Source organism: Thalassophryne amazonica, chromosome 5 (genome assembly GCF_902500255.1).
Source record: "Thalassophryne amazonica chromosome 5, fThaAma1.1, whole genome shotgun sequence".
Classification (NCBI taxonomy): Eukaryota; Metazoa; Chordata; class Actinopteri; order Batrachoidiformes; family Batrachoididae; genus Thalassophryne; species Thalassophryne amazonica.
The window spans coordinates 17,060,603-17,081,825 of NC_047107.1; the positions used below are offsets into that span (position 1 = coordinate 17,060,603).

The 21,223-nt window shown below is 42.2% G+C and overlaps 1 protein-coding gene across 1 annotated transcript in view; it reads left to right on the plus strand.

Annotated features, from left to right (window-relative positions):
- Positions 1 to 135: 135 nt before the first annotated feature.
- The window catches only part of ydjc (YdjC chitooligosaccharide deacetylase homolog), a 35,042-nt gene continuing 13,954 nt past the window's right edge, over positions 136 to 21,223 (plus strand). The window contains exons 1-4 of the mRNA XM_034169752.1: positions 136 to 225; positions 12,582 to 12,757; positions 19,259 to 19,418; positions 20,377 to 20,476. Of these exons, the coding sequence (XP_034025643.1) occupies positions 12,594 to 12,757; positions 19,259 to 19,418; positions 20,377 to 20,476 (424 nt within the window). The 5' untranslated portion in view covers positions 136 to 225; positions 12,582 to 12,593. The remainder of the gene's footprint in view (positions 226 to 12,581; positions 12,758 to 19,258; positions 19,419 to 20,376; positions 20,477 to 21,223) is intronic.

A 21,223-nucleotide genomic window follows, 5' to 3' on the forward strand; every position in this document is an offset into this window, starting at 1 on the left:
GTCAAAATATTCTAATGTTTTATTTCAAGTCACTATATTTAACTTTTTTTTTTTTTTTTTTTTTTTTTAAGAGTAGTGTCTGTCGTTTGATACACACTCCGGAACAGAAGATGGCCATAATGAACAACGAAGACTGCCAACTGTGGTCAATGAAGAAGACGTAATAGCTACGTTGCCACAGGCGCGAGAGTCTCCGAACATGGACGAGAGAGTGGAGCACAATGGGTAAGACAGACATTACTTTCGCTTAATCCACATCAAGCTTCTTGTTTAAATTACACATTCCACCTTAGAAGGACTAATGAAAATCACTAGTCGACGACTAAATTTGACACTGAATGAATTAAGTCTTCTTGGTGAAATTCAAATGTGACATTTATTTTGACAAATATAAGCACAAAATCACAAATACAAAACAGCATTAGCATCAGCATGAAGATTATACCTGCGTTTATTTACTACCCGCGTGAGCTGATTAATTCACCTGCCGAGGTTCACAGACTGTCTTCACTGAGTGAAGGGGGCACTCACAAGCGCCACAAGCTAGAAGTGGACGCTCTCGTTGTGGCCGAATATCTGTCCAGTTTTTGGGTATTCTGTGTTAGTACGCGGCCGACGTGCTTGATGAATTCCTTCGCAAAAAGTAGTTCCCAGATAATTATGATGTATTCCTGTGAGATAATGAGTATGTCTCATCTAAATTAATTCTAAAATTTACCAGTAATAAAATTATAAAGATAACTGAAGTTTTAAGAGTGGCTGTAATAAATATTTAAGAAACTTAAAGTTTATGAGCAACTTCACCTGTTATCACTCAAGCACATTGTAAACACTGACACGATGGAGTTTGATGCGGAAGAGTTCAGAAAGATATGATTGGAATGTTTTGATTACCATGTGTTAAATTCAGAACAAGAAGCTGCACTGAAAGAGATCTATCTGGGAAGAGACAAATTCTGTATGTTGTTGCTCCAACGAGAGCGGCACGCTGAGCAGGGTGGCGAAAGTAGTCTGGCGACCTCAGTCTGTGGGCGAGCTATCCCATAATGCCAAAATAGCAGAGATGTCGGTCCAGTGAGAGCAGCACTCTGAGCAGGGTGAGTGAATTGAGGCAGCTCCAGCAGGACTGTTAAGGGTTAAATGAACTTAAGAAATGGCTTTCAACAGAAGGAATCGCGATGACATCACGCACCGGTCGGGGCCACACCGGCAGGAAGAAAACTCTTAATACAGCCACACTGCGTGCACTCGGTGATCCATCAGATGCTGATAGATCAGCGTCAACTAATAAAAACTAGTCGACTAGTTGGATGTTATTCTTTGTCCACTATTACAGCTAGTCGTCCCACCCCTACTTAATTAAATTTTTTAATTTAACCTTTATTTAGCCAGGTTAGTCCCATTCAATCAGTCAATCAATTTTATTTATATAGAGCCAAGTCACAACAAACAGTTGCCCCAAGGCACCTTATATTGTAAGGCAAGGCCATACAATAATTACGTAAAAAGCCCAACGGTCAAAACGACCCCCTGTGAGCAAGCACTTGGCGACAGTGGGAAGGAAAAACTCCCTTTTAACAGGAAGAAACCTCCAGCAGAACCAGGCTCAGGGAGGGGCAGTCTTCTGCTGGGACTGGTTGGGGCTGAGGGAGAGAACCAGGAAAAAGACATGCTGTGGAGGGGAGCAGAGATCAATCACTAATGATTAAATGCAGAGTGGTGCATACAGAGCAAAAAGACAAAGAAACACTCAGTGCATCGTGGGAACCCCCCAGCAGTCTACGTCTATAGCAGCATAACTAAGGGATGGTTCAGGGTCACCTGATCCAGCCCTAACTATAAGCTTTAGCAAAAAGGAAAGTTTTAAGCCTAATCTTAAAAGTAGAGATCGAGATCTCTTTTGCAAGGGAGACCTGGACAGTTATAAAGTTTACAATTCACCTAATCTGCATATCTTTAAAACTGCTTTAAAACTTGTCTTTAAAACTTAAAAGTGCCCAGCGTGTGTAGGGGGCAATGTTCGATTGTAGTCTGTCTTTGCACCTGTAGGGGGTGGTGTTCTGTCATTAGTCTGTCTTGTCAGAGCGCAAGGCATGACCACCTTTTCAAACATGGCCCATGAGTGGTTAGTAAAGAGTACAGTATGCTTTATGGAGGCTTATTACTATTGTCTATAAATATGTGGAGACATATCAGCATATTCTAAGCATCTATATGCTAAGAGAAAGTTGTGTGTGGGTGGGTGTCTATATGCTGTATATTAAAACATACATTTAATTTAACGAATAAGAAATAGAATTTAAAACTAAGTCTTGCTGGGGCCAAAAGCCAAGGAGAAAAAAAATAGGGTTTTAAGTGAACTTTAAAAGTGTGCAGTGAAGGGGCCTCTCTGACACACGGGCAATTTAGCAGCAACAACAGAGAAAGCCCTGTCCCTTCTGAGCTTCCTTCTGGATCTTGGTGCTTCCAGGAACAGCTGGTCAGCTGACCTGAGAGACTGACACGGTACTTTAAGGATGAAGAAGGTCAGAGAGGTAAGGCAGGGCAACACTATGAAGAGATTTAAAAACAAACACAAGAATTTTAAAATGGACCCAAAAATATACAGGCAGCCAATGATGTGAGGCCAGTACAGACGTTATGTGTTCTCTTTTTCGATTTCTTGTCGGGCAGTGGCATTTTGAACCAGCTGCAGACGTGAAATTGAATTACAGTCATCCAGACGAGATGAAATAAAAGCACGGATCACTGTTTCAAAGTGCTGTCTAGACAGAAAAAATTTCACTGTTGCCTTCTGCCTTAGATGATAAAAACCGGACCACAGCTTTAATTTGGCTGTCCAATTTAAAACCAAGATCAGTAATAACCGTTCTAAAATAAGCCTCCAAGGGTCCTAAGGCAACAGAGGAGGACTCACAGTGGCCACTGTGTCCAAACACCATCACCTCTGTTTTCTTTTCATTAAAATGTAAAACGTTCAAGGCCAACCGAGCTTTAATATCATCTAGGCGTCTAGTCGTTGTTAAGGGGAGAGACACTTTTGCGCTGCAGAATTGAGCCAAACTTGGTGCACATATACTTTGACATGTAGGCTATCGAGCACAGTAGTAAATAGAAATAAAGGGGGAGAGGCACGTTTGTTCTGCATCATCATCCGCAAGTGTGCTTAAAGGTTGGTGTCATACTTTTCTCTTCTTTTTCCTTTGAACTTTTTACCTATTCATTTTTGCAAATAACAGTAGTAATAGCTGTCTCTTCTTGCGCCCTCACTGTTCTCTGGAATCTAGAATAGGTCAGAGGTGACTCCAGAATAGGTCAGTCTCTGACTCAGAGACTGGGTAATATTTGGACTCAGTCTCTGAGTCAAACCCACGCTGGGGCGGGTAATTGCCTAGTTTCCTGTAAATGTTGTCGTCATCAGACATTTGATATGTACTGAAGTGCCCTGGTTGTCTTGTTTTGACACAGAGATAAAATCTGCACCGAGAGATAATGTGGAAAGTTGAGATCCCGTCTCCATTCATTCTGAGTATCATTAGGATGTATTGCATGTCATTTCTGACCCCACAGTTGGCACACATACCTGTTGAAAGTTAGCACTGGTAGGAGAATACACTGCAAGCATCAACATACACCAGTGTTTAATGAGGGTGTCATGATGTCAAGCGTACAGACAGTTTTACGGCTCTGCTAACACTAGAGGTTCCATACCATTATGTCCATGTCATGGCATTTTCTTGCTGTTCAGTATGTCCCTTTACTAACCCTAAAATATCCATCCATCTTCTATACCCGTTTACTCTAATTAAAGGTCACAGAGGGCTGGAGCTTATACCAGCAGTCCTAAAATGTGAGGCAGGGTACACCCTACAACCCTTGGCAAAAATTATGGAATCACCAGCCTCGGAGGATGTTCATTCAGTTGTTTAATTTTGTAGAAAAAAAGCAGATCACAGACATGACACAAAACTAAAGTCATTTCACGTGGCAACTTTCTGGCTTTAAGAAACACTATAAGAAATCAAGAAAAAATTGTGGCAGTCAGTAACGGTTACTTTTTTAGACCAAGCAGAGGGAAAAAAATATGGACTCACTCAATTCTGAGGAATAAATGATGGAATCACCCTGTAAATTTTCATCCCCAAAACTAACACCTGCATCAAATCAGATCTGCTCATTAGTCTGCATCTAAAAAGGAGTGATCACACCTTGGAGAGCTGTTGCACCAAGTGGACTGACATGAATCATGGCTCCAACACGAGAGATGTCAATTGAAACAAACTCTTAAAAGAGGGTAAATCATCACGCAATGTTGCAAAAGATGTTTGTTGTTCACAGTCAGCTGTTTCTAAACTCTGGACCAAATACAAACAACATGGGAAGGTTGTTAAAGGCAAACATACTGGTAGACCAAGGAAGACATCAAAGCATCAAGACAGAAAATTTAAAGCAATATGTCTCAAAAATCGAAAATACACAACAAAACAAATGAGGAACGAATGGGAGGAAACTGGAGTCAACGTCTGTGACCGAACTGTAAGAAACCGCCTAAAGGAAATGGGATTTACATACAGAAAAGCTAAACGAAAGCCATTATTAACACCTAAATAGAAAAAAAACAAGGTTACAATGGGCTAAAGAAAAGCAATCGTGGACTGTGGATGACTGGATGAAAGTCATATTCACTGATGAATCTCAAATCTGCATTTGGCAATGTGATGATGCTGGAACTTTTGTTTGGTGCCTTTCCAATGAGATTTATAAAGATGACTGCCTGAAGAGAACATGTAAATTTCCACAGTCATTGATGATATGGGGCTGCATGTCAGGTAAAGGCACTGGGGAGATGGCTGTCATTACATCATCAATAAATGTACAAGTTTACGTTGATATTTTGGACACTTTTCTTATCCCATCAATTGAAAGGATGTTTGGGGATGATATCATTTTTCAAGATGATAATGCATCTTGCCATAGAGCAAAAACTGTGAAAACATTCCTTGCAAAAAGACACATAGGGTCAATGTCATGGCCTGCAAATAGTCTGGATCTTAATCCAATTGAAAATCTTTGGTGGAAGTTGAAGAAAATGGTCCATGACAAGGCTCCAACCTGCAAAGCTGATCTGGCAACAGCAGTCAGAGAAAGTTGGAGCCAGATTGATGAAGAGTACTGTTTGTCACTCATTAAGTCCATGCCTCAGAGACTGCAAGCTGTTGTAAAAGCCAGAGGTGGTGCAACAAAATACTAGTGATTGTTGGAGCATTCTTTTGTTTTTCATGATTCCATAATTTTTTCCTCAGAATGACTGCTGGGATAGGCTCCAGCCCACCACGACCCTTAATTGGACTAAGCGGTAGAAGATGAATGAATGAGTGATTCCATATTTTTTTCCCCTCTGCTTGGTCTAAAAAGTAACTGTTACTGACTGCCACAATTTTTTTCCTGATTTCTTATAGTGTTTCTTAAAGCCAGTAAGTTGCCATTTGAAATGACTTTAGTTTTGTGTCATGTCTGTGATCTGCTTTGTTTCTACAAAATTAAACAACTGAATGAACATCTTCCGAGGCCGTTGATTCCATAATTTTTGCCAGGGGTTGTAGAAGGAACGCCAGTCTGTCACAGGGTCACATACAGACAGACGAATGCATTCACACACGCACGCATGCACGCCTACGGTCAATTTAAACTTTCTAGTCCACCTAACCTGCATGTGTTTGAATGTGGGAGGAAGCCAGCAGAAAAAGTCCAAAATGTTGTGATTCTTAATGTGGGTTGCATGATGTTTGTCAGGGAGCAGCAGCTTTAACTCTGTCGCTGTGCCCTGTCTGAAGAAGGGTCACTAACTCCTGCCCCATGGGCCACATGAGGCCCGGCCTCCTTTTGTGTAGATATGTGTGCCTGAAGTTAAACTTTGAAGAGAAAAGAGTGGCTTCACTTGTACCCTGAGTTACACGGAGTGAGTATGTAAGTAATTCCACCTGAAGGACAGTGAAAGATAGATGCATCTTTGACAAAAATACAAATTATACAAATGAAGGAGCTAAAATGGATTGAGTTACCCTATCTGCATCAAAGCCAGACAAAATTAACACTGGTGCTTCATTTTGCTCTCCATTTATTCACATTTTATTAATTAAGAATTTTTTTTTTTTTTTTTAAGGAAAAATAACCTCACAATCCCAGCATCACGTGCTTTTGGCTGCTGCCCTCGTTGGTGAATTCTGTAAACAGAAGTGCTCTTAATTCTTGCTTCCAACCTGCCCCTTTTAAAAGCTGTCTGGAACACTGCAGACACTACATGCCAAATGGTTGTCTATGTCAAAATTTATTTCAGTAATATAATCACGCAAGAACAATCAGAGATTTTTGGCATCTGCCAATCCAGATCCGGATCACCTCCAAAATTCAGTGGAGTCTTCCATGCCATAATATCTATGTGTGGTGCAAATTTGGTGGGAATCCGCGAAGTATCTTTGACGTAATCCTTCAAAGCCTATATAAAGTGAAATCTTGATCCAGGATCCGGATCCGGATCACCTCCACAATTTAATGGAGTCTTCCATGCCCTTGTGTCTGTGGTTAAAAAATTTAGTCACAATCCGTGCAATAGTTTTGACGTAATCCCACTAACAAATAATAAATAAACACACATGATTTTATTGTGTCTTTGGCGGACGTAATAAACCTACATATCTTAGACTAGTATTTGAAATGAACCTCATTTGATCAAAAATAAACTGACATTTGCCCAGTCAATCAGTCTTTTGTATTGTCAGTAGACACTACATTGTCTACACACTCTACATAATTCAAAATAATTACCTTCTGTCAACAACATTGTGAGATGCATTCTAAGAGGCACCATCCAGCATTTCAGAATAGCAAGCATTTACTTTCAAAAATACTCCTGGAAAACTCAGGAGACATTGTCTATGCACATTAGACTATTTCGGACAATTTGGGTGTATAATTTGTTCACTTGTAAATCAGAATATCAAAGCATTCAGATGTTTTTCATCAGTATATCAATATCTCTTTTCAGAAGTGAGGGATGCCCTCAGGTGCAAGATAGGAGGTATCCACTTCTGCCTCAGTGCATCAGCCCTCTGCCAAGTTTCCGTTATGTCCACTCTGTTACCATTATTTTCCATTCTGTTGCATATTCTTCTAAAATAGTTATTTCTGTGATGCACAAAGCATGATTGAAGATCAGGAACAAAATGGTCCAGAAGGCTTTCTTCACCATAAGGCATTAGTTTCCCTTAGGTACGGGCATTCTGCTGTACAAAAACTAGAAAAAAATGTAATGGAGTGGAAAGGGGCCTGATTATCAAAGTCCTAGCGCAGTGGTGTGTGTGTGTGTGGGGGGGGGGGGGGGGGGGAGGAAGGAATCCAGCTTTGCCAGTATGCTAGTTGTATGTAACAAGGCCTAGTATACATAACATAGAAAGTCTTGGGAGATACTGCAACAGTTTGATTTTCAATGTCCAATTTGGGTTCCTATTGAGAAATCCACCCATATGTTCCTCTATCGTACTGCTGTGCCTTTTGCTTTTTTCTCTTCTGGGTGAATATATAACCATGTGTAGCATCATGAAGATGACATGTTTGTGTATGTCAGGCTACATTACCGTCTACCTGAGGGCAGGAGGGAAAACAGATGGTTAAAGGGATGCGATGTGTCCCCGATATCCTTCTTGCCTTGTTCCCCAACCCCAACGGTCAAAACCGTTGGGGTTGGGTTATTTTATGGCCTTGCCTTGCAATATAAGGCGCCTTGGGGCAACTGTTTGTTGTGATTTGGTGCTATATAAATAAAATTGATTGATTGATTGATTTGATTCTGCCAGTTCACCAATGGTTGGCAGCCTGGCCCTAATGATCTTTTCTGCTGCCCTCACGACCCTCCCTAGTACCTTCCTGTCTGCAAGGCTGCTACACTATGATCATACATTCAAATACTAATGAAAAGTAATATGCCAAAATGATAGTATGTAGAAGGTACAACTATACCCATTATGGAATGGAAGACTTCAAGGAAAAGAAATAAACCAGCCATTTAACAGTTGTCCCCTCAGTGAGTCATTTTTTTGCCTAATTGATTATAATTTGTGACATAAAAATCAAATAAATAAATAAAATAAAAGCCATAATCCACATTTAATTTCCAGTTCATGAAAATTTGGCTTCTATGCAGTTTTTAAATAGATGTGTTAAACATCGCACACTATTTGTTAGCTTTGTCCCAGTTACTGAGGAGTGACCCATGCTACCAACCTAGAATTATCCAAGCTTTCAATATTGCAAGATTTGTTCTTGATAGCAGTCACATGAGTAACAGACATCTTAGAGCAGGAGTGGCCAAGTTCGGTCCTCGAGAGCCACCTTCCTGACACTCTTAGTTGTCTCCCTGCTCCAACACACCTGAATCCAATGAAAGACTGATTAGCAGACTTTTAATGAGCCTTTCATTGGATTCAGGTGTGTTGGAACAGGGAGACAACTAAGAGTGTCAGGAAGGTGGCTCTCGAGGACCGAACTTGGCCACCCCTGTCTTAGAGTCTGGTAGCAGAAGTCCATATAACAAATTGCAAGAAGAGCTGCAACCTTTAGACTCGCAAACTTAAGATGCTCTGCAGAAATTTGATCTGAGCCACTTGCTTTATTGTTTTATAGCTGTGCTCTTGTTTGATATACTTCACTGGCTGGTTCCCATTGTATCAGTGTTGGCTATCAATTTGTCTGTCTTAAGGTTTGCCCTGGAAATATTCATGATCATAGGGCAAGGGAGTGCTGGCAGGGTGGAGTGTGTGGAGACAAATGGCAGAAGTGATTTGCAACTATGAAAGGGGAGAGTTCACAAGACTGTACTGAGTTCAGTTATGTTGTACGGCCTAGAGGGGGCTGCAGAGCTAAAATATGCTGCGATTTTCTTTGGGAGTGACAAGGATGACTGGGATTGGGAATGAGAGCATCAGAGGGAAAGCACAGGTATGATGGTTTGGAGACAAAGTAACAGGGTGAGATTGTGGTGGTTTTGGCATATGTGGAGGAGAAATGTAAGGTAATATATTGGGAGAGGATGGAGCTGCCAGGACAGAAGAAAACAGAGGACGGCGTGAGATGGACATTGATGCGTTGTTGTGGAGACCCCACATGGAAACAGCAAAAAGAAAAACCATTGTCACCATTTTTGCTGTTTTTACCCCATAACTCCAGAACATTCCATCATAGATAGTCCAAACTATACCTTTTTGGAATTATGATCAGACAAATAATGTGATATAGTTTTCAACATGATTGGGCCAATTATGTTTGACCCTCTCGTTCACCCTGGGGAATCCATTGTTCTCCTGGGGGACTTCAACACCCACGTGGGCGGTGACAGTGAGACCTGGAGGGGTATGATTGGGAAGCACGGCCTCCCCGATCTGAACCCGAGTGGTGTTCAGTTGTTGGACTTCTGTGCTAGTCACAGTTTGTCCACCATGAACACCATGTTTGAGCACAGGGGTGTCCGTAAGTGCACGTGGCACCAGGACACCCTGAGCCGGCGGTCGATGATCGACTTTGTAGTTGTATCATCTGATCTTCGGCCACGTGTCTCAGACACTCGGGTAAAGAGAGATCACCACCTGGTGGTGAGTTGCAGCCGCTGGGAGGGGAGGAAGCCGGTCAGACCTGGCAGGCCCAAACGTATCATGAGGGTCTGCTGGGAACGACTGGCGGAACCCTCTGTCAGCGAGGTCTTCAACTCCCACCTCCGGGAGAGCTTCACCCAGATCCCGGAGGAGGTTGGAGACATGGAGTCTGAGTGGACCATGTTCTCCACCTCCATTGTCGATGCGACGCCTGCAGTTGTGGTCGCAAGGTCTCTGGTGCCTGTTGCGGCGGCAATCCCCGAACCCAGTAGTGGATGCCGGAAGTAAGGGATGCCGTCAAGATGAAGGAGGACTCCTACTTGTCTTTGTTGGTAGGTGGGACCCCGGAGGCAGCTGACAGGCCAAGCGTGCTGCAGCCTGTGCGGTCGCAGAGGCAAAAACTCGGGTCTGGGAGGAGTTCGGAGAGGCCATGGAGGAGGATTATCGGTCGGCCTAGAAGAAATTCTGGCAAACTGTCCAACGCCTCAGGAGGCAGAAGCAGCTCTCCGCCAACACTGTCTATAGTGCGGATGGGGAGCTGTTGACCCTGACTGGGGATGTTGTTGGGCGGTGGAAGGAATACTTTGAGGAGCTCCTCAATCCCATCATCACGTCTTCCAAAGAGGAAGCAGAGACTGGGGACTCAGAGGCGGACTCATCCATCACCCAGGCCGAAGTCACCGAGGTGGTCAGAAAGCTCTTTGGTGGCAAGGCTCCTAGGGTGGACGAAATCCGTCCTGAGTACCTTAAGTCTCTGCATGTTGTGGGACTGTCCTGTTTGACACGTCTCTGCAGCATCGCGTGGCGGTCATGGACGGTACCTCTGGATTGGCAGACCGGGGTGGTGGTCCCTCTGTTTAAGAAGGGGGACCGGAGGGTGTGTTCCAACTACAGGGGGATCACACTCCTCAGCCTTCCCGGTAAGGTCTATTCCAGGGTACTGGAGAGGAGAATTCGATTGATAGTCGAACCTCGGATTCAGGAGGAGCAGTGTGGTTTTCGTCCTGGTCGCAGTACACTGGACCAGCTCTACATCCTCCATCGGGTGCTCGAGGGTTCATGGGAGTTCGCCCAACCAGTCCACATGTGCTTTGTGGATCTGGAGAAGGTGTTTGACCGTGTCCCTCAAGGCGCCCTGTGGGGGGTGCTCCGGGAATATGGGGTAAGGAGTCCTTTGCTAAGGACTATCCGGCCCCTGTACGACCGCAGCAGGAGCTTGGTTTGCATTGCCGGTAGTAAGTCAAACCTGTTTCCAGTGCACGCTGGCCTCCGCCATCGGTTCTGTTCATTACCTTTATGGACAGAATTTCTAGACGCAGCCAGGGTGTAGAGGGGGTCCGGTTTGGGAACCACAGAATCTTATCTCTGCTGTTTGCGGATGATGTGGTCCCGTTGGCTTCGTCAACCCAGGACCTTTAGCTTGCACTGGGGAGGTTTGCAACCGAGTGTGAAGCGTCCGTGATGAAGATCAGCACCTCCAAATCTGAGGCCATGGTTCTCAACCGTAAAAAGGTGCCTTGCCCTCTTCAGGTCGGTGGGGTGTCCTTGCCTCAAGTGGAGGAGTTTAAGTATCTCGGGATCTTGTTCACGAGTGAGGGACGGATGGAGTGGATGGAGTGGACCCTCACCTATGGTCATGAGATTTGGCTCATGACTGAAAGAACAAGATTGCGAGTACAAGCGGCCGAGATGAGTTTCCTCCACAGGGTGGCTGGGCGCTCCCTTAGAGAGAGGGTGAGGAGCTCTGTCGCTCAGGAGGAGCTCGGAGTCAAGCCGCTGTTCCTCCATGTCGAAAGGAGCCAGCTGAGGTGGCTCGGGCATCTTTTCCGGATGCCCCCTGGATGCCTCGCTGGAGAGGTGTTCCAGGCACGTCCCATCGGGAGGAGGCCCTGGGGAATACCCAGATCACGCTGGAGGGACTACGTCTCTCAGCTGGCTTGCGAAAGCCTCAGGGTTCCCCCGGAGGAGCTGGGGGAGGTGTGTGTGGACCGAGAGGTCTGGGCGGCTTTGCTTGAGCTGCTGCCCCCGCGACCCAACCTAGGATAAGCGGAAAAAGATGGATGGATGGAGCTTTTTTAAAGTTTGACCTCTGTGTAATTCTTCAGTGACCCCTAGCTGGCTACAGCTACCACCCTGGGATGGCTATCATACATTTTTGTGTAAGCCATGATACACTGAGGCTGGATTCTAAGTGTAATTTTTTCCCCTTAAGTGGTATCAGTTAGATCAAAATTCATGACTGGCTCATGGACTAACAGGCTGCCAAACATTTTCCTCATGCTAAATTTCATATTTTTGGTTCTTATAGGTCTGCACTTTGGTAACCTCTATCAAGGTCACAGATGGGGATTTTGTTCAAATTGGTACTTCCTGTGACCCAAATTTGAAGAACATCTTAGGTGGTCGCCATCGCAGCTTGTCTTATTTTTAGGAAAAATATGACTAAAAGTTGTTGCTTTGTTTGGATTCCGTTGTACCGTATTTTCCGGAGTATAAGTCAAGTTTTTTTTGGGTGTAGAAACTGAATGAGAACAAATTGTTAAAACAAACACTGGGATTTATTATGTATATAATTTCAAGCAATCACTCAGAACATTGATGATGATAAACAATTTTGCAACTCCAGAGTATTGAGTAACCTAAAAACACTTAGACGAGTGTGAGCACACAGCAGACCCCACTGCTTCTGCTCCTTTGTACATGGAAAATATATCATTCTGTATGAATGTCAGTACATTTGAGTTTTGATTCTATACTGCTGACTTTGCAGGAAAAACCATTACATTCTATACTCTATTACAACTCTGTAACGATTACATGTTCTTAAGGTGTTTTATGAAATTGATACGGAATATGTCAACACTTCTGAAACACTGACACCCCCATCCTGAGGGTTATGTGTGATGAGGAATTACCATCTGTCTCTCTCTTTTGCAGACTACAGCAGCAATGCCTCTTCCCAGAATGATGCTGGTGGTGACGGGAGATGATTTTGGCTACTGTTCCAGGAGGAATCAAGGCATTGTGGACTGTTTCCAGGCTGGAGGCATTTCTAATGTGTCACTGTTGGTTAATGCCTCTGCTGCCAAGGAAGCAGCAGAACTGGCGCAAAGGTACTATGGGAGCTCATGTGTTGTCCTGTAAATACAAATTCCCACCCAGAAGGTCGTCACATTTTCTCTTAGATTGTCTGTCCAAGTCAGCTATTTTAACAGCAGTTTTAAAGCCTGACGTCAAAAAGTGTGATGGTGCAACCCTAAATATTGTAGCATACTGACGTAGTACTCCCCAAGTGTTGTGTGTTAATTGGTCAACTGTGTGGTGCATCAGTCAGTCAGACACATTGTTTTACATCCAAGCTCACGTTCAACTTTATTCGTGAGCTTTCTGACAGGCGTATAAATGATAAGTGGATCACAGTGATGAGGAGAAAAAAAATCAACTCCTGTCTGAAAGTATTTATTTTACCTGTATAAAAAGTTCCCAACAACAAATGAATATAGAGCGCTTAAAGATAAGAAAGGTATCTATGGGGGAAAATTTATGGGGAAAACATATCTTGCGCTGGTAAAAAATAAATAAATAAATAGAATTGTAGTGTTTTTGTATTACTGAGCACTTTGGCATAAAATTCTAACTTTTGAAATATACTCAAAGTTCTGCGTAATTATGTCTGAGCCCCCTTAAGTAACATATTTACTACAAATCCTTTTTATTTTTGTATAACTAGTAACAAAATGTAATCACACTAGCTCCATGTTCATAATAAGGAGGAAGCGTCCCTCCTCCGCATCGAGCAGAAAGGAATGCCAGTTTTAGCTTTTAACATGTCAAACAGCTCTCTATATGGGGGAAAAAAAATCAGATGTGTGCGGATTGTACTCTGACCACATTCTTGGTCAGAGGCATTTTTAGCCTTTTAAAAATTGCATTGTTGAGGTATTTCTGTTAGTCACCATTGTGGTTGGGCACTGAAATTTAGTTCCAATATGGCACAGGTTCCTCTACCATGAGTATCTACTGGACAGAATTAGAACACAGATTTGTGTTGTCTTTTTATTTTTATTGATTTTTTTTTAATTGATCGGTTACCATATAAAAAGTTTTGGCTCTGCACTGGTTTCACAAAAACCCAAAGTATAATGAACTGTAGGTGCTGTCAGCCAAAATCTTGAAAATAAAATTCAACAACTATGCAGTGAGTAGTGCTGTATCTTTATAAACATGGGGAGGGTAAAAGGTTTTCACAGGGCCAGACTCGCATGCAATAAACATACACACATGGAGAGCTTATGCACTAAACCTGCACACGCAGCCAGACAGGGGAATGTAACGGAGGACAGAAAAGCTGTGAGCACAGAGGGAGTGTTGCTTCATTCAGGACACTATTAACCCTTTAATGGTCAACTTAGGTGTTTGATAGAACATACTGCAGGGTTCTCGCCAGCGCAGTTGAGCATAGGGGGCCCCTATGCTGTGATTTAACCAGCATAGGGGAGGTTTTCTTTGGTTGTTTTTTTTTTTTTTTCCTTCTTTTTTTAAAGGACCTGTCGTACATTATTTAGCATCCCAATTAGCAACTCAAAGTGGCCCTCAAAATGCAGGAAATGGTATGGTGTTTCAAAGGGTTTTAAATTTCAAAATTTCCTTGGGTGGGGATTCACCCAGGCTCTCCTACAATACTCGCGCCTGAAATGCTCGTCACATGGCAGTGCCCCCCCCCCGCTGTGAAAAAATCCTGGTGAGAACCCTGTATTGATATCTACTACATTTTATTGAAAAATGTGACAATATGGTTAAGCCACTAAATCTTTACATGTTGACTGCTATATTTGTGTGTAAAATCTCATTTTGGATACCTTTTCACTCAGTGTGATCATTATGTGTTATGTTGATTTTTGTCTTATTCTTGCCTGTGGCTTTCTTCAGATTTGTATATTTGTATTTTTTTTCTCTGTTTGTTTTAAAGGGGAACTGAACTATGCAACATTTTTATGTTAATTTTTAGGGATGTGAATCTTACAACAACTCACGATTCAATTCGATTCCGATTCTTGAGGTGACTATTCGATTCAGAATCGATTTTCAATTGAAAGAGCTCTGAGAAATAGTCATATTACTTAAAAAATGTTTAAGAAAATGCAGCTTTACAAGGTTAATCAAGTGATTCTAAAGATGTAAATTTACTTATCTGCTTTGCTCGTTCAGAGTTGGCTGGCAGTTTAGTGAAGTGATGAAATGTGCGCTGGTCAGTAGTCGGCAGAGACCGCTGCTCCGCTTGTTTTAGCTCTGAGTGATGGCGTCGCATGTGGGCTTGCGGATTTGAAGTGTTTCCGAAGTACTTGACTTTCATTTTGCAGATTTTGCACACTGCATAAGTCATGTCAAGTCCTTCTTACGCAGCAAATAATAAAATCCAAAATGCGCTCAAAAAATTGCCTTCAGCAAAGACGGTGCTGGCTGAATTAGCTCTTCGTCTGCCATGCTAAGCTGCAGCTCACGAATGTTTGAAGCACGCTGGACCCTCCCTTCATGGGGACGCTGTAGTACGGAGGCTGTTGCCTGACAAACAGTACACGCAGCAAGTAAGAAAGAAAATGTTTAAAAATTGCTTTTTAAAAATCGATTCTTGGACATTTTGGATCGATTCAGAATCGCGATTCAGACGTGAATCGATTTTTTTTTTTTTTTTTTTTTTTTTTTTTTTTTTTTTTTTTTTTTTTTTTTTTTCCAGGCACCCCTATTAATTTTACAGTTTGGGAGTAATTGTAATCTCTAAAGGACTTGTTTTGGGGAGAATGCTCCCCCAGTCAGGCATCTCATTTTTCACCAAGCATCCTCAATTTCCCTGAGGGAGTCTTCCCAAGGGATCAGTAAAGTTCTGTCTAATCAATCAATCAACTTTTTTCTTATATAGCGCCAAATCACAACAAACAGTTGCCCCAAGGCGCTCCACATTGCAAGGCAAGGCCATACAATAATTATAAAAACCCCAACGGTCAAAACGACCCCCTATGAGCAAGCACTTGGCCACAGTGGGAAGGAAAAACTCCCTTTTAACAGGAAGAAACCTCCAGCAGAACCAGGCTCAGGGAGGGGCAGTCTTCTGCTGAGACTGGTTGGGGCTGAGGGAAAGAACCAGGAAAAAGAGATCGATCACTAATGATTAAATGCAGAGTGATGCATACGGAGCAAAAAGAGAAAGAAACAGTGCATCATGGGAACCCCCCCACAGTCTACGTCTAAAGCAACATAACCAAGGGATGGTCCAGGGTCACCCGATCCAGCCCTAACTATAAGCCTTAGTGAAAAGGAAAGTTTTAAGCCTAATCTTAAAAGTAGAGAGGGTATCTGTCTCCCTGATCTGAATTGGGAGCTGGTTCCACAGGAGAGGAGCCTGAAAGCTGAAGGCTTTGCCTCCCATTCTACTCTTACAAACCCTAGGAACTACAAGTAAGCCCGCAGTCTGAGAGCGAAGCGCTCTAATGGGGTAATATGGTACTACGAGGTCCCTAAGATAAGATGGGACCTGATTATTCAAAACCTTATAAGTAAGAAGAAGAATTTTAAATTCTATTCTAGCATTAGCAGGAAGCCAATGAAGGGAGGCCAACACGGGTGAGATATGCTCTCTCCTGCTAGTCCCCGTCAGTACTCTAGCTGCAGCATTCTGAATCAACTGAAGGCTTTTTAGGGAACTTTTAGGACAACCTGATAATAATGCATTACAATAGTCCAACCTAGAGGAAATAAATGCATGAATTAATTTTTCAGCATCACTCTGAGACAAGACCTTTCTGATTTTAGAGATATTGCGTAAATGCAAAAAGGCAGTCCTACATATTTGTTTAATATGCGCTTTGAATGACATATCCTGATCAAAAATAACTCCAAGATTTCTCACAGTATTACTAGAGATCAGGGAAATGCCATCCAGAGTAACGATCTGGTTAGACACCATGCTTCTAAGATTTGTGGGGCCAAGTACAATAACTTCAGTTTTATCTGAGTTTAAAAGCAGGAAATTAGAGGTCATCCATGTCTTTATGTCTGTAAGACAATCCTGCAGTTTAGCTAATTGGTGTGTATCCTCTGGCTTCATGGATAGATAAAGCTGGGTATCATCTGCGTAACAATGAAAATTTAAGCAATACCGTCTAATAATACTGCCCAAGGGAAGCATGTATAAAGTGAATAAAATTGGTCCTAGCACAGAACCTTGTGGAACTCCATAATTAACTTTAGTCTGTGAAGAAGATTCCCCATTTACATGAACAAACTGTAATCTATTAGACAAATATGATTCAAACCACCGCAGCGCAATGCCTTTAATACCTATGACATGCTCTAATCTCTGTAATAAAATTTTATGGTCAACAGTATCAAAAGCAGCACTGAGGTCCAACAGAACAAGCACAGAGATAAGTCCACTGTCCAAAGCCATAAGAAGATCATTTGTAACCTTCACTAATGCTGTTTCTGTACTGTGATGAATTCTAAAACCTGACTGAAACTCTTCAAATAGACCATTCCTCTGCAGGTGATCAGTTAGCTGTTTACAACTACCCTCTCAAGAATCTTTGAGAGAAAAGGAAGGTTGGAGATTGGCCTATAATTAGCTAAGATAGCTGGGTCAAGTGATGGCTTTTTAAGTAATGGTTTAATTACTGCCACCTTAAAAGCCTGTGGTACATAACCAACTAACAAAGATAGATTGATCATATTTAAGATTGAAGCATTAAATAATGGTAGGACTTCCTTGAGCAGCCTGGCAGGAATGGGGTCTAATAAGCATGTTGATGGTTTGGATGAAGTAACTAATGAAAATAACTCAGACAGAACAATCGGAGAGAAGGAGTCTAACCAAATACCGGCATCACTGAAAGCAGCCAAAGATAACGATACATCTTTGGGATGGTTATGAGTAATTTTTTCTCTAATAGTCAAAATTTTGTTAGCAAAGAAAGTCATGAAGTCATTACTAGTTAAAGTTAATGGAATACTCAGCTCAATAGAGCTCTGACTCTTTGTCAGCCTGGCTACAGTGCTGAAAAGAAACCTGGGGTTGTTCTTATTTTCTTCAATTAGTGATGAGTAGAAAGATGTCCTAGCTTCACGAAGGGCTTTCTTATAGAGCAACAAACTCTTTTTCCAGGCTAAGTGAAGATCTTCTAAATTAGTGAGACGCCATTTCCTCTCCAACTTACGGGTTATATGCTTTAAGCTACGAGTTTGTGAGTTATACCACGGAGTCAGACACTTCTGATTTAAAGCTCTCTTTTTCAGAGGAGCTACAGCATCCAAAGTTGTCTTCAATGAGGATGTAAAACTATTAACAAGATACTCTAACTCCCTTACAGAGTTTAGGTAGCTACTCTGCTCTGTGTTGGTATATGACATTAGAGAACATAAAGAAGGAATCATATCCTTAAACCTAGTTACAGCGCTTTCTGAAAGACTTCTAGTGTAATGAAACTTATTCCCCACTGCAGGGTAGTCCATCAGGGTAAATGTAAATGTTATTAAAAAATGATCAGACAAAAGGGAGTTTTCAGGGAATACTGTTAAGTCTTCTATTTCCATACCATAAGTCAGAACAAGATCTAAAATATGATTAAAGTGGTGGGTGGACTCATTTACTTTTTGAGCAAAGCCGATAGAGTCTAATAATAGATTAAATGCAGTGTTGAGGCTGTCATTCTCAGCATCTGTGTGGATGTTAAAATCGCCCACTATAATTATCTTATCTGAGCTAAGCACTAAGTCAGACAAAAGCTCTAATCTAATCTTGTAGCAGAAAACCAGCCTTGCAACTTCAGGGACAGCGACCGACCCAGTGTCCTTTGAACGAGAGTCTCTGGTCTCGTGAGAACACAAGCTGCTTTACGCCACTCCAACACATACAGGCCCTCCTGTTGAGGCACCGGCGAGCTAGCAGCTGTAAGAACAAGCCAACGAAGGCTTTATTTTTTACATGTTCAAAATCATAGCAAAGCTGGTGAAAAAAGCAAAAACAAAAGAAAAAGGAATTGAGCATGTGGCTGAGTGAGGGGTCACATATGGGTCAACCTTCATCAGGCTTTCTTGGAATAGTGAGAGCTGAAAGATGAGGAAGTGTGCAAAACACATGCAGACCTGAATTTCTTGCTGCTGAGCTCTCTGTTCTGTGTAATGTCACTTTCTTGGCATGACTCCATGGATTGTGTTCACCTGCTGCATTGAAAACAAATGCACATGGGCAGTGGGGGGAGAGGGAAGAGGGGAAGTCCGCAAGTGAATTTTTATGACAGTTTTGTGACATATGCACCCCTGTAGCTGTAGTTGGAGCTCTGTAGACAAGAATGTGTCCAAAAAACCTGACAAAACAGTGAAAAACTGGCCAGATTTGAATAGCCCCTCTTTAATGTTTTGTATCAGTGCTTTGAATTGACTTAGGAACATGCTTTTAAATAAAGTTATTAAGGTTCAGCGTATTTTGGTGTAAGAAAAAGACACTGCAAATGCTGACACATAAACAAGTCAGTCCACAAGGAATTTGATTTTTTTTTTTTTTATATTGTAACTCTTAAGAAGGAGCCTGTCATGACAAAAATGCAAATTTCTGCTCTTGTTAGACACAACATCCCCATCGGCCTCCATGCAAACCTGTCAGAGGGCGTGCCCGTGTGTCCAAGCCTGCGACAAGCCTCCACTCTGGTCAACCCGCAGGGCTTCTTTCATGGGAAGATGGGCGTCCGCCATGTCCTCCAGAGAGGCCAGCTCAGCATGGAACAGGTTCATGTTGTGTTGAACCCTTAAACCATAGGTGTCAAACTGATTCCAGAAAGGGCCAAGAGGGTGCAGGTTTTCTTTGTAACCACCAATTCCAGCAGGTGATTTCACTGATGAACTCTTCCCATCTGCTCAAAGTGATGTTCATCATTGAAATCACCTGCTGGAGTTGGTGGTTACAAAGAAAACCTGCACCCTCTTGGCCCTTTCTGGAATCAGTTTGACACCTATGCCTTAAACCCTCAGACTACGTAAACCCTCATCCAGCCAAATTTTTGATACTATATAAGATAAGAAAGTTATTGTTTGGTCTCACATTTCTCTGCACAGCCTTCCTTGTATAGGCCAGCCATGGTTTCACTGTCGTGTGGTGCATTCACAGACATCATATAAAGCACAGGTTACCAATGTTTCCAAATAAATAGATATTATAATGTGTGTCTTTACTGATACAATATGAAAAATAAAGTAAATGTACAAGTCAACAGACCAAAACATATAGTACAGATATTTGCAATAGAAAAAGGGTTTATGATGACATCAAACGATCTGCTAAATTAAATGCATTAAATGTGAACAATTGATACTTATACACACACACACACACACACGTAATGTTGACAGATGTAAATCCTTAATGTGTAACATCCACATAAATAATTCAAATTTGAGTAGAAAGAAAAAAAATGAGTTTGCACATGTTGGTGCGTTGAAAATGTACAACATAAAATTTGCTGTAAACATGGTGAATAGCTTGTTACTGAGCAGTAATAAAATTCAAGTCCATTGATGTTGCTTTTAAAGCTATAACGCTTTGTCATCCTGGTGATTTGCGTGGTTGTGTGGTTGTGATGTAATATTCACAGGCCTTTCAAACTGCACACAGCTCACGGTGTAGTGTTGAAACGCAGTGTGGCGTTGATTGTTCTCATTTACCTCCCAGTGTGTTTCTAACTTCCAGGTGGAATTGGAGTTGAGGGCACAGGTCAGGCTGTTTCAAGATTTGACAGGTCACTTGCCCTACCACATGGACGGCCACCAACACGTGCACATACTGCCAGGTAATAGAAACTGGACGCACTTTTAAGTCCTAATCAGACAGGATTAGTTTCCCATTGGGATGTGTGTTTATATTTACTGTTATTTTCTTCTGTCGTGTATGCCAGTTAATGTTATTGGTGCATTGTGATAGAGACAAGGGGATGAGGATTCTCCAAAAATAAGTGACCGTCCTAATCTGGGAGGGGTGTAATTGATGTTTCTGCAGATGTCTGTAGCCGCTATCTCACGTTTACCTCACTAAATCAGGAGTGTCATTGTGCACATTGTTCAAGTATGCTGTTCAAACATTTACCTGTCCATTTGGACATAAGTGTGTGGTCTTTTATTTTTTTGTCATAATTCTGCTGTTAAGTCTGTCAGGAATTTTCCTCTTAAGAAACTCTTGAACAGGCTGTCATTGCGCAAAGCACTTAGGCCTGGTTCACACTGCAGGATTTTAAAATTGTCTGTCGGTTTCCAAAACCTGAGAGACCACACATGTGAAAATAAAAAAAATCATAGATCTAACAGGTTTGGTCGTACAGTGTGTGGTGTTCAGCCACATGGTGAGAACACCACCACCACACACGAACAGATTTCACACACGAACGTTCACAAAATCTCTCGAGATTAAACGTGACTTCAGAGTAAACAAACGGGGGTACTTTATGGACTATTTAAAACAGAGGGAAAAAACGATACAAAAAGAAAAGGTGTTCTTTAAAAGGAGTGGAGACAGCGTGACCACCGGACTTTCTGGTAAGTCA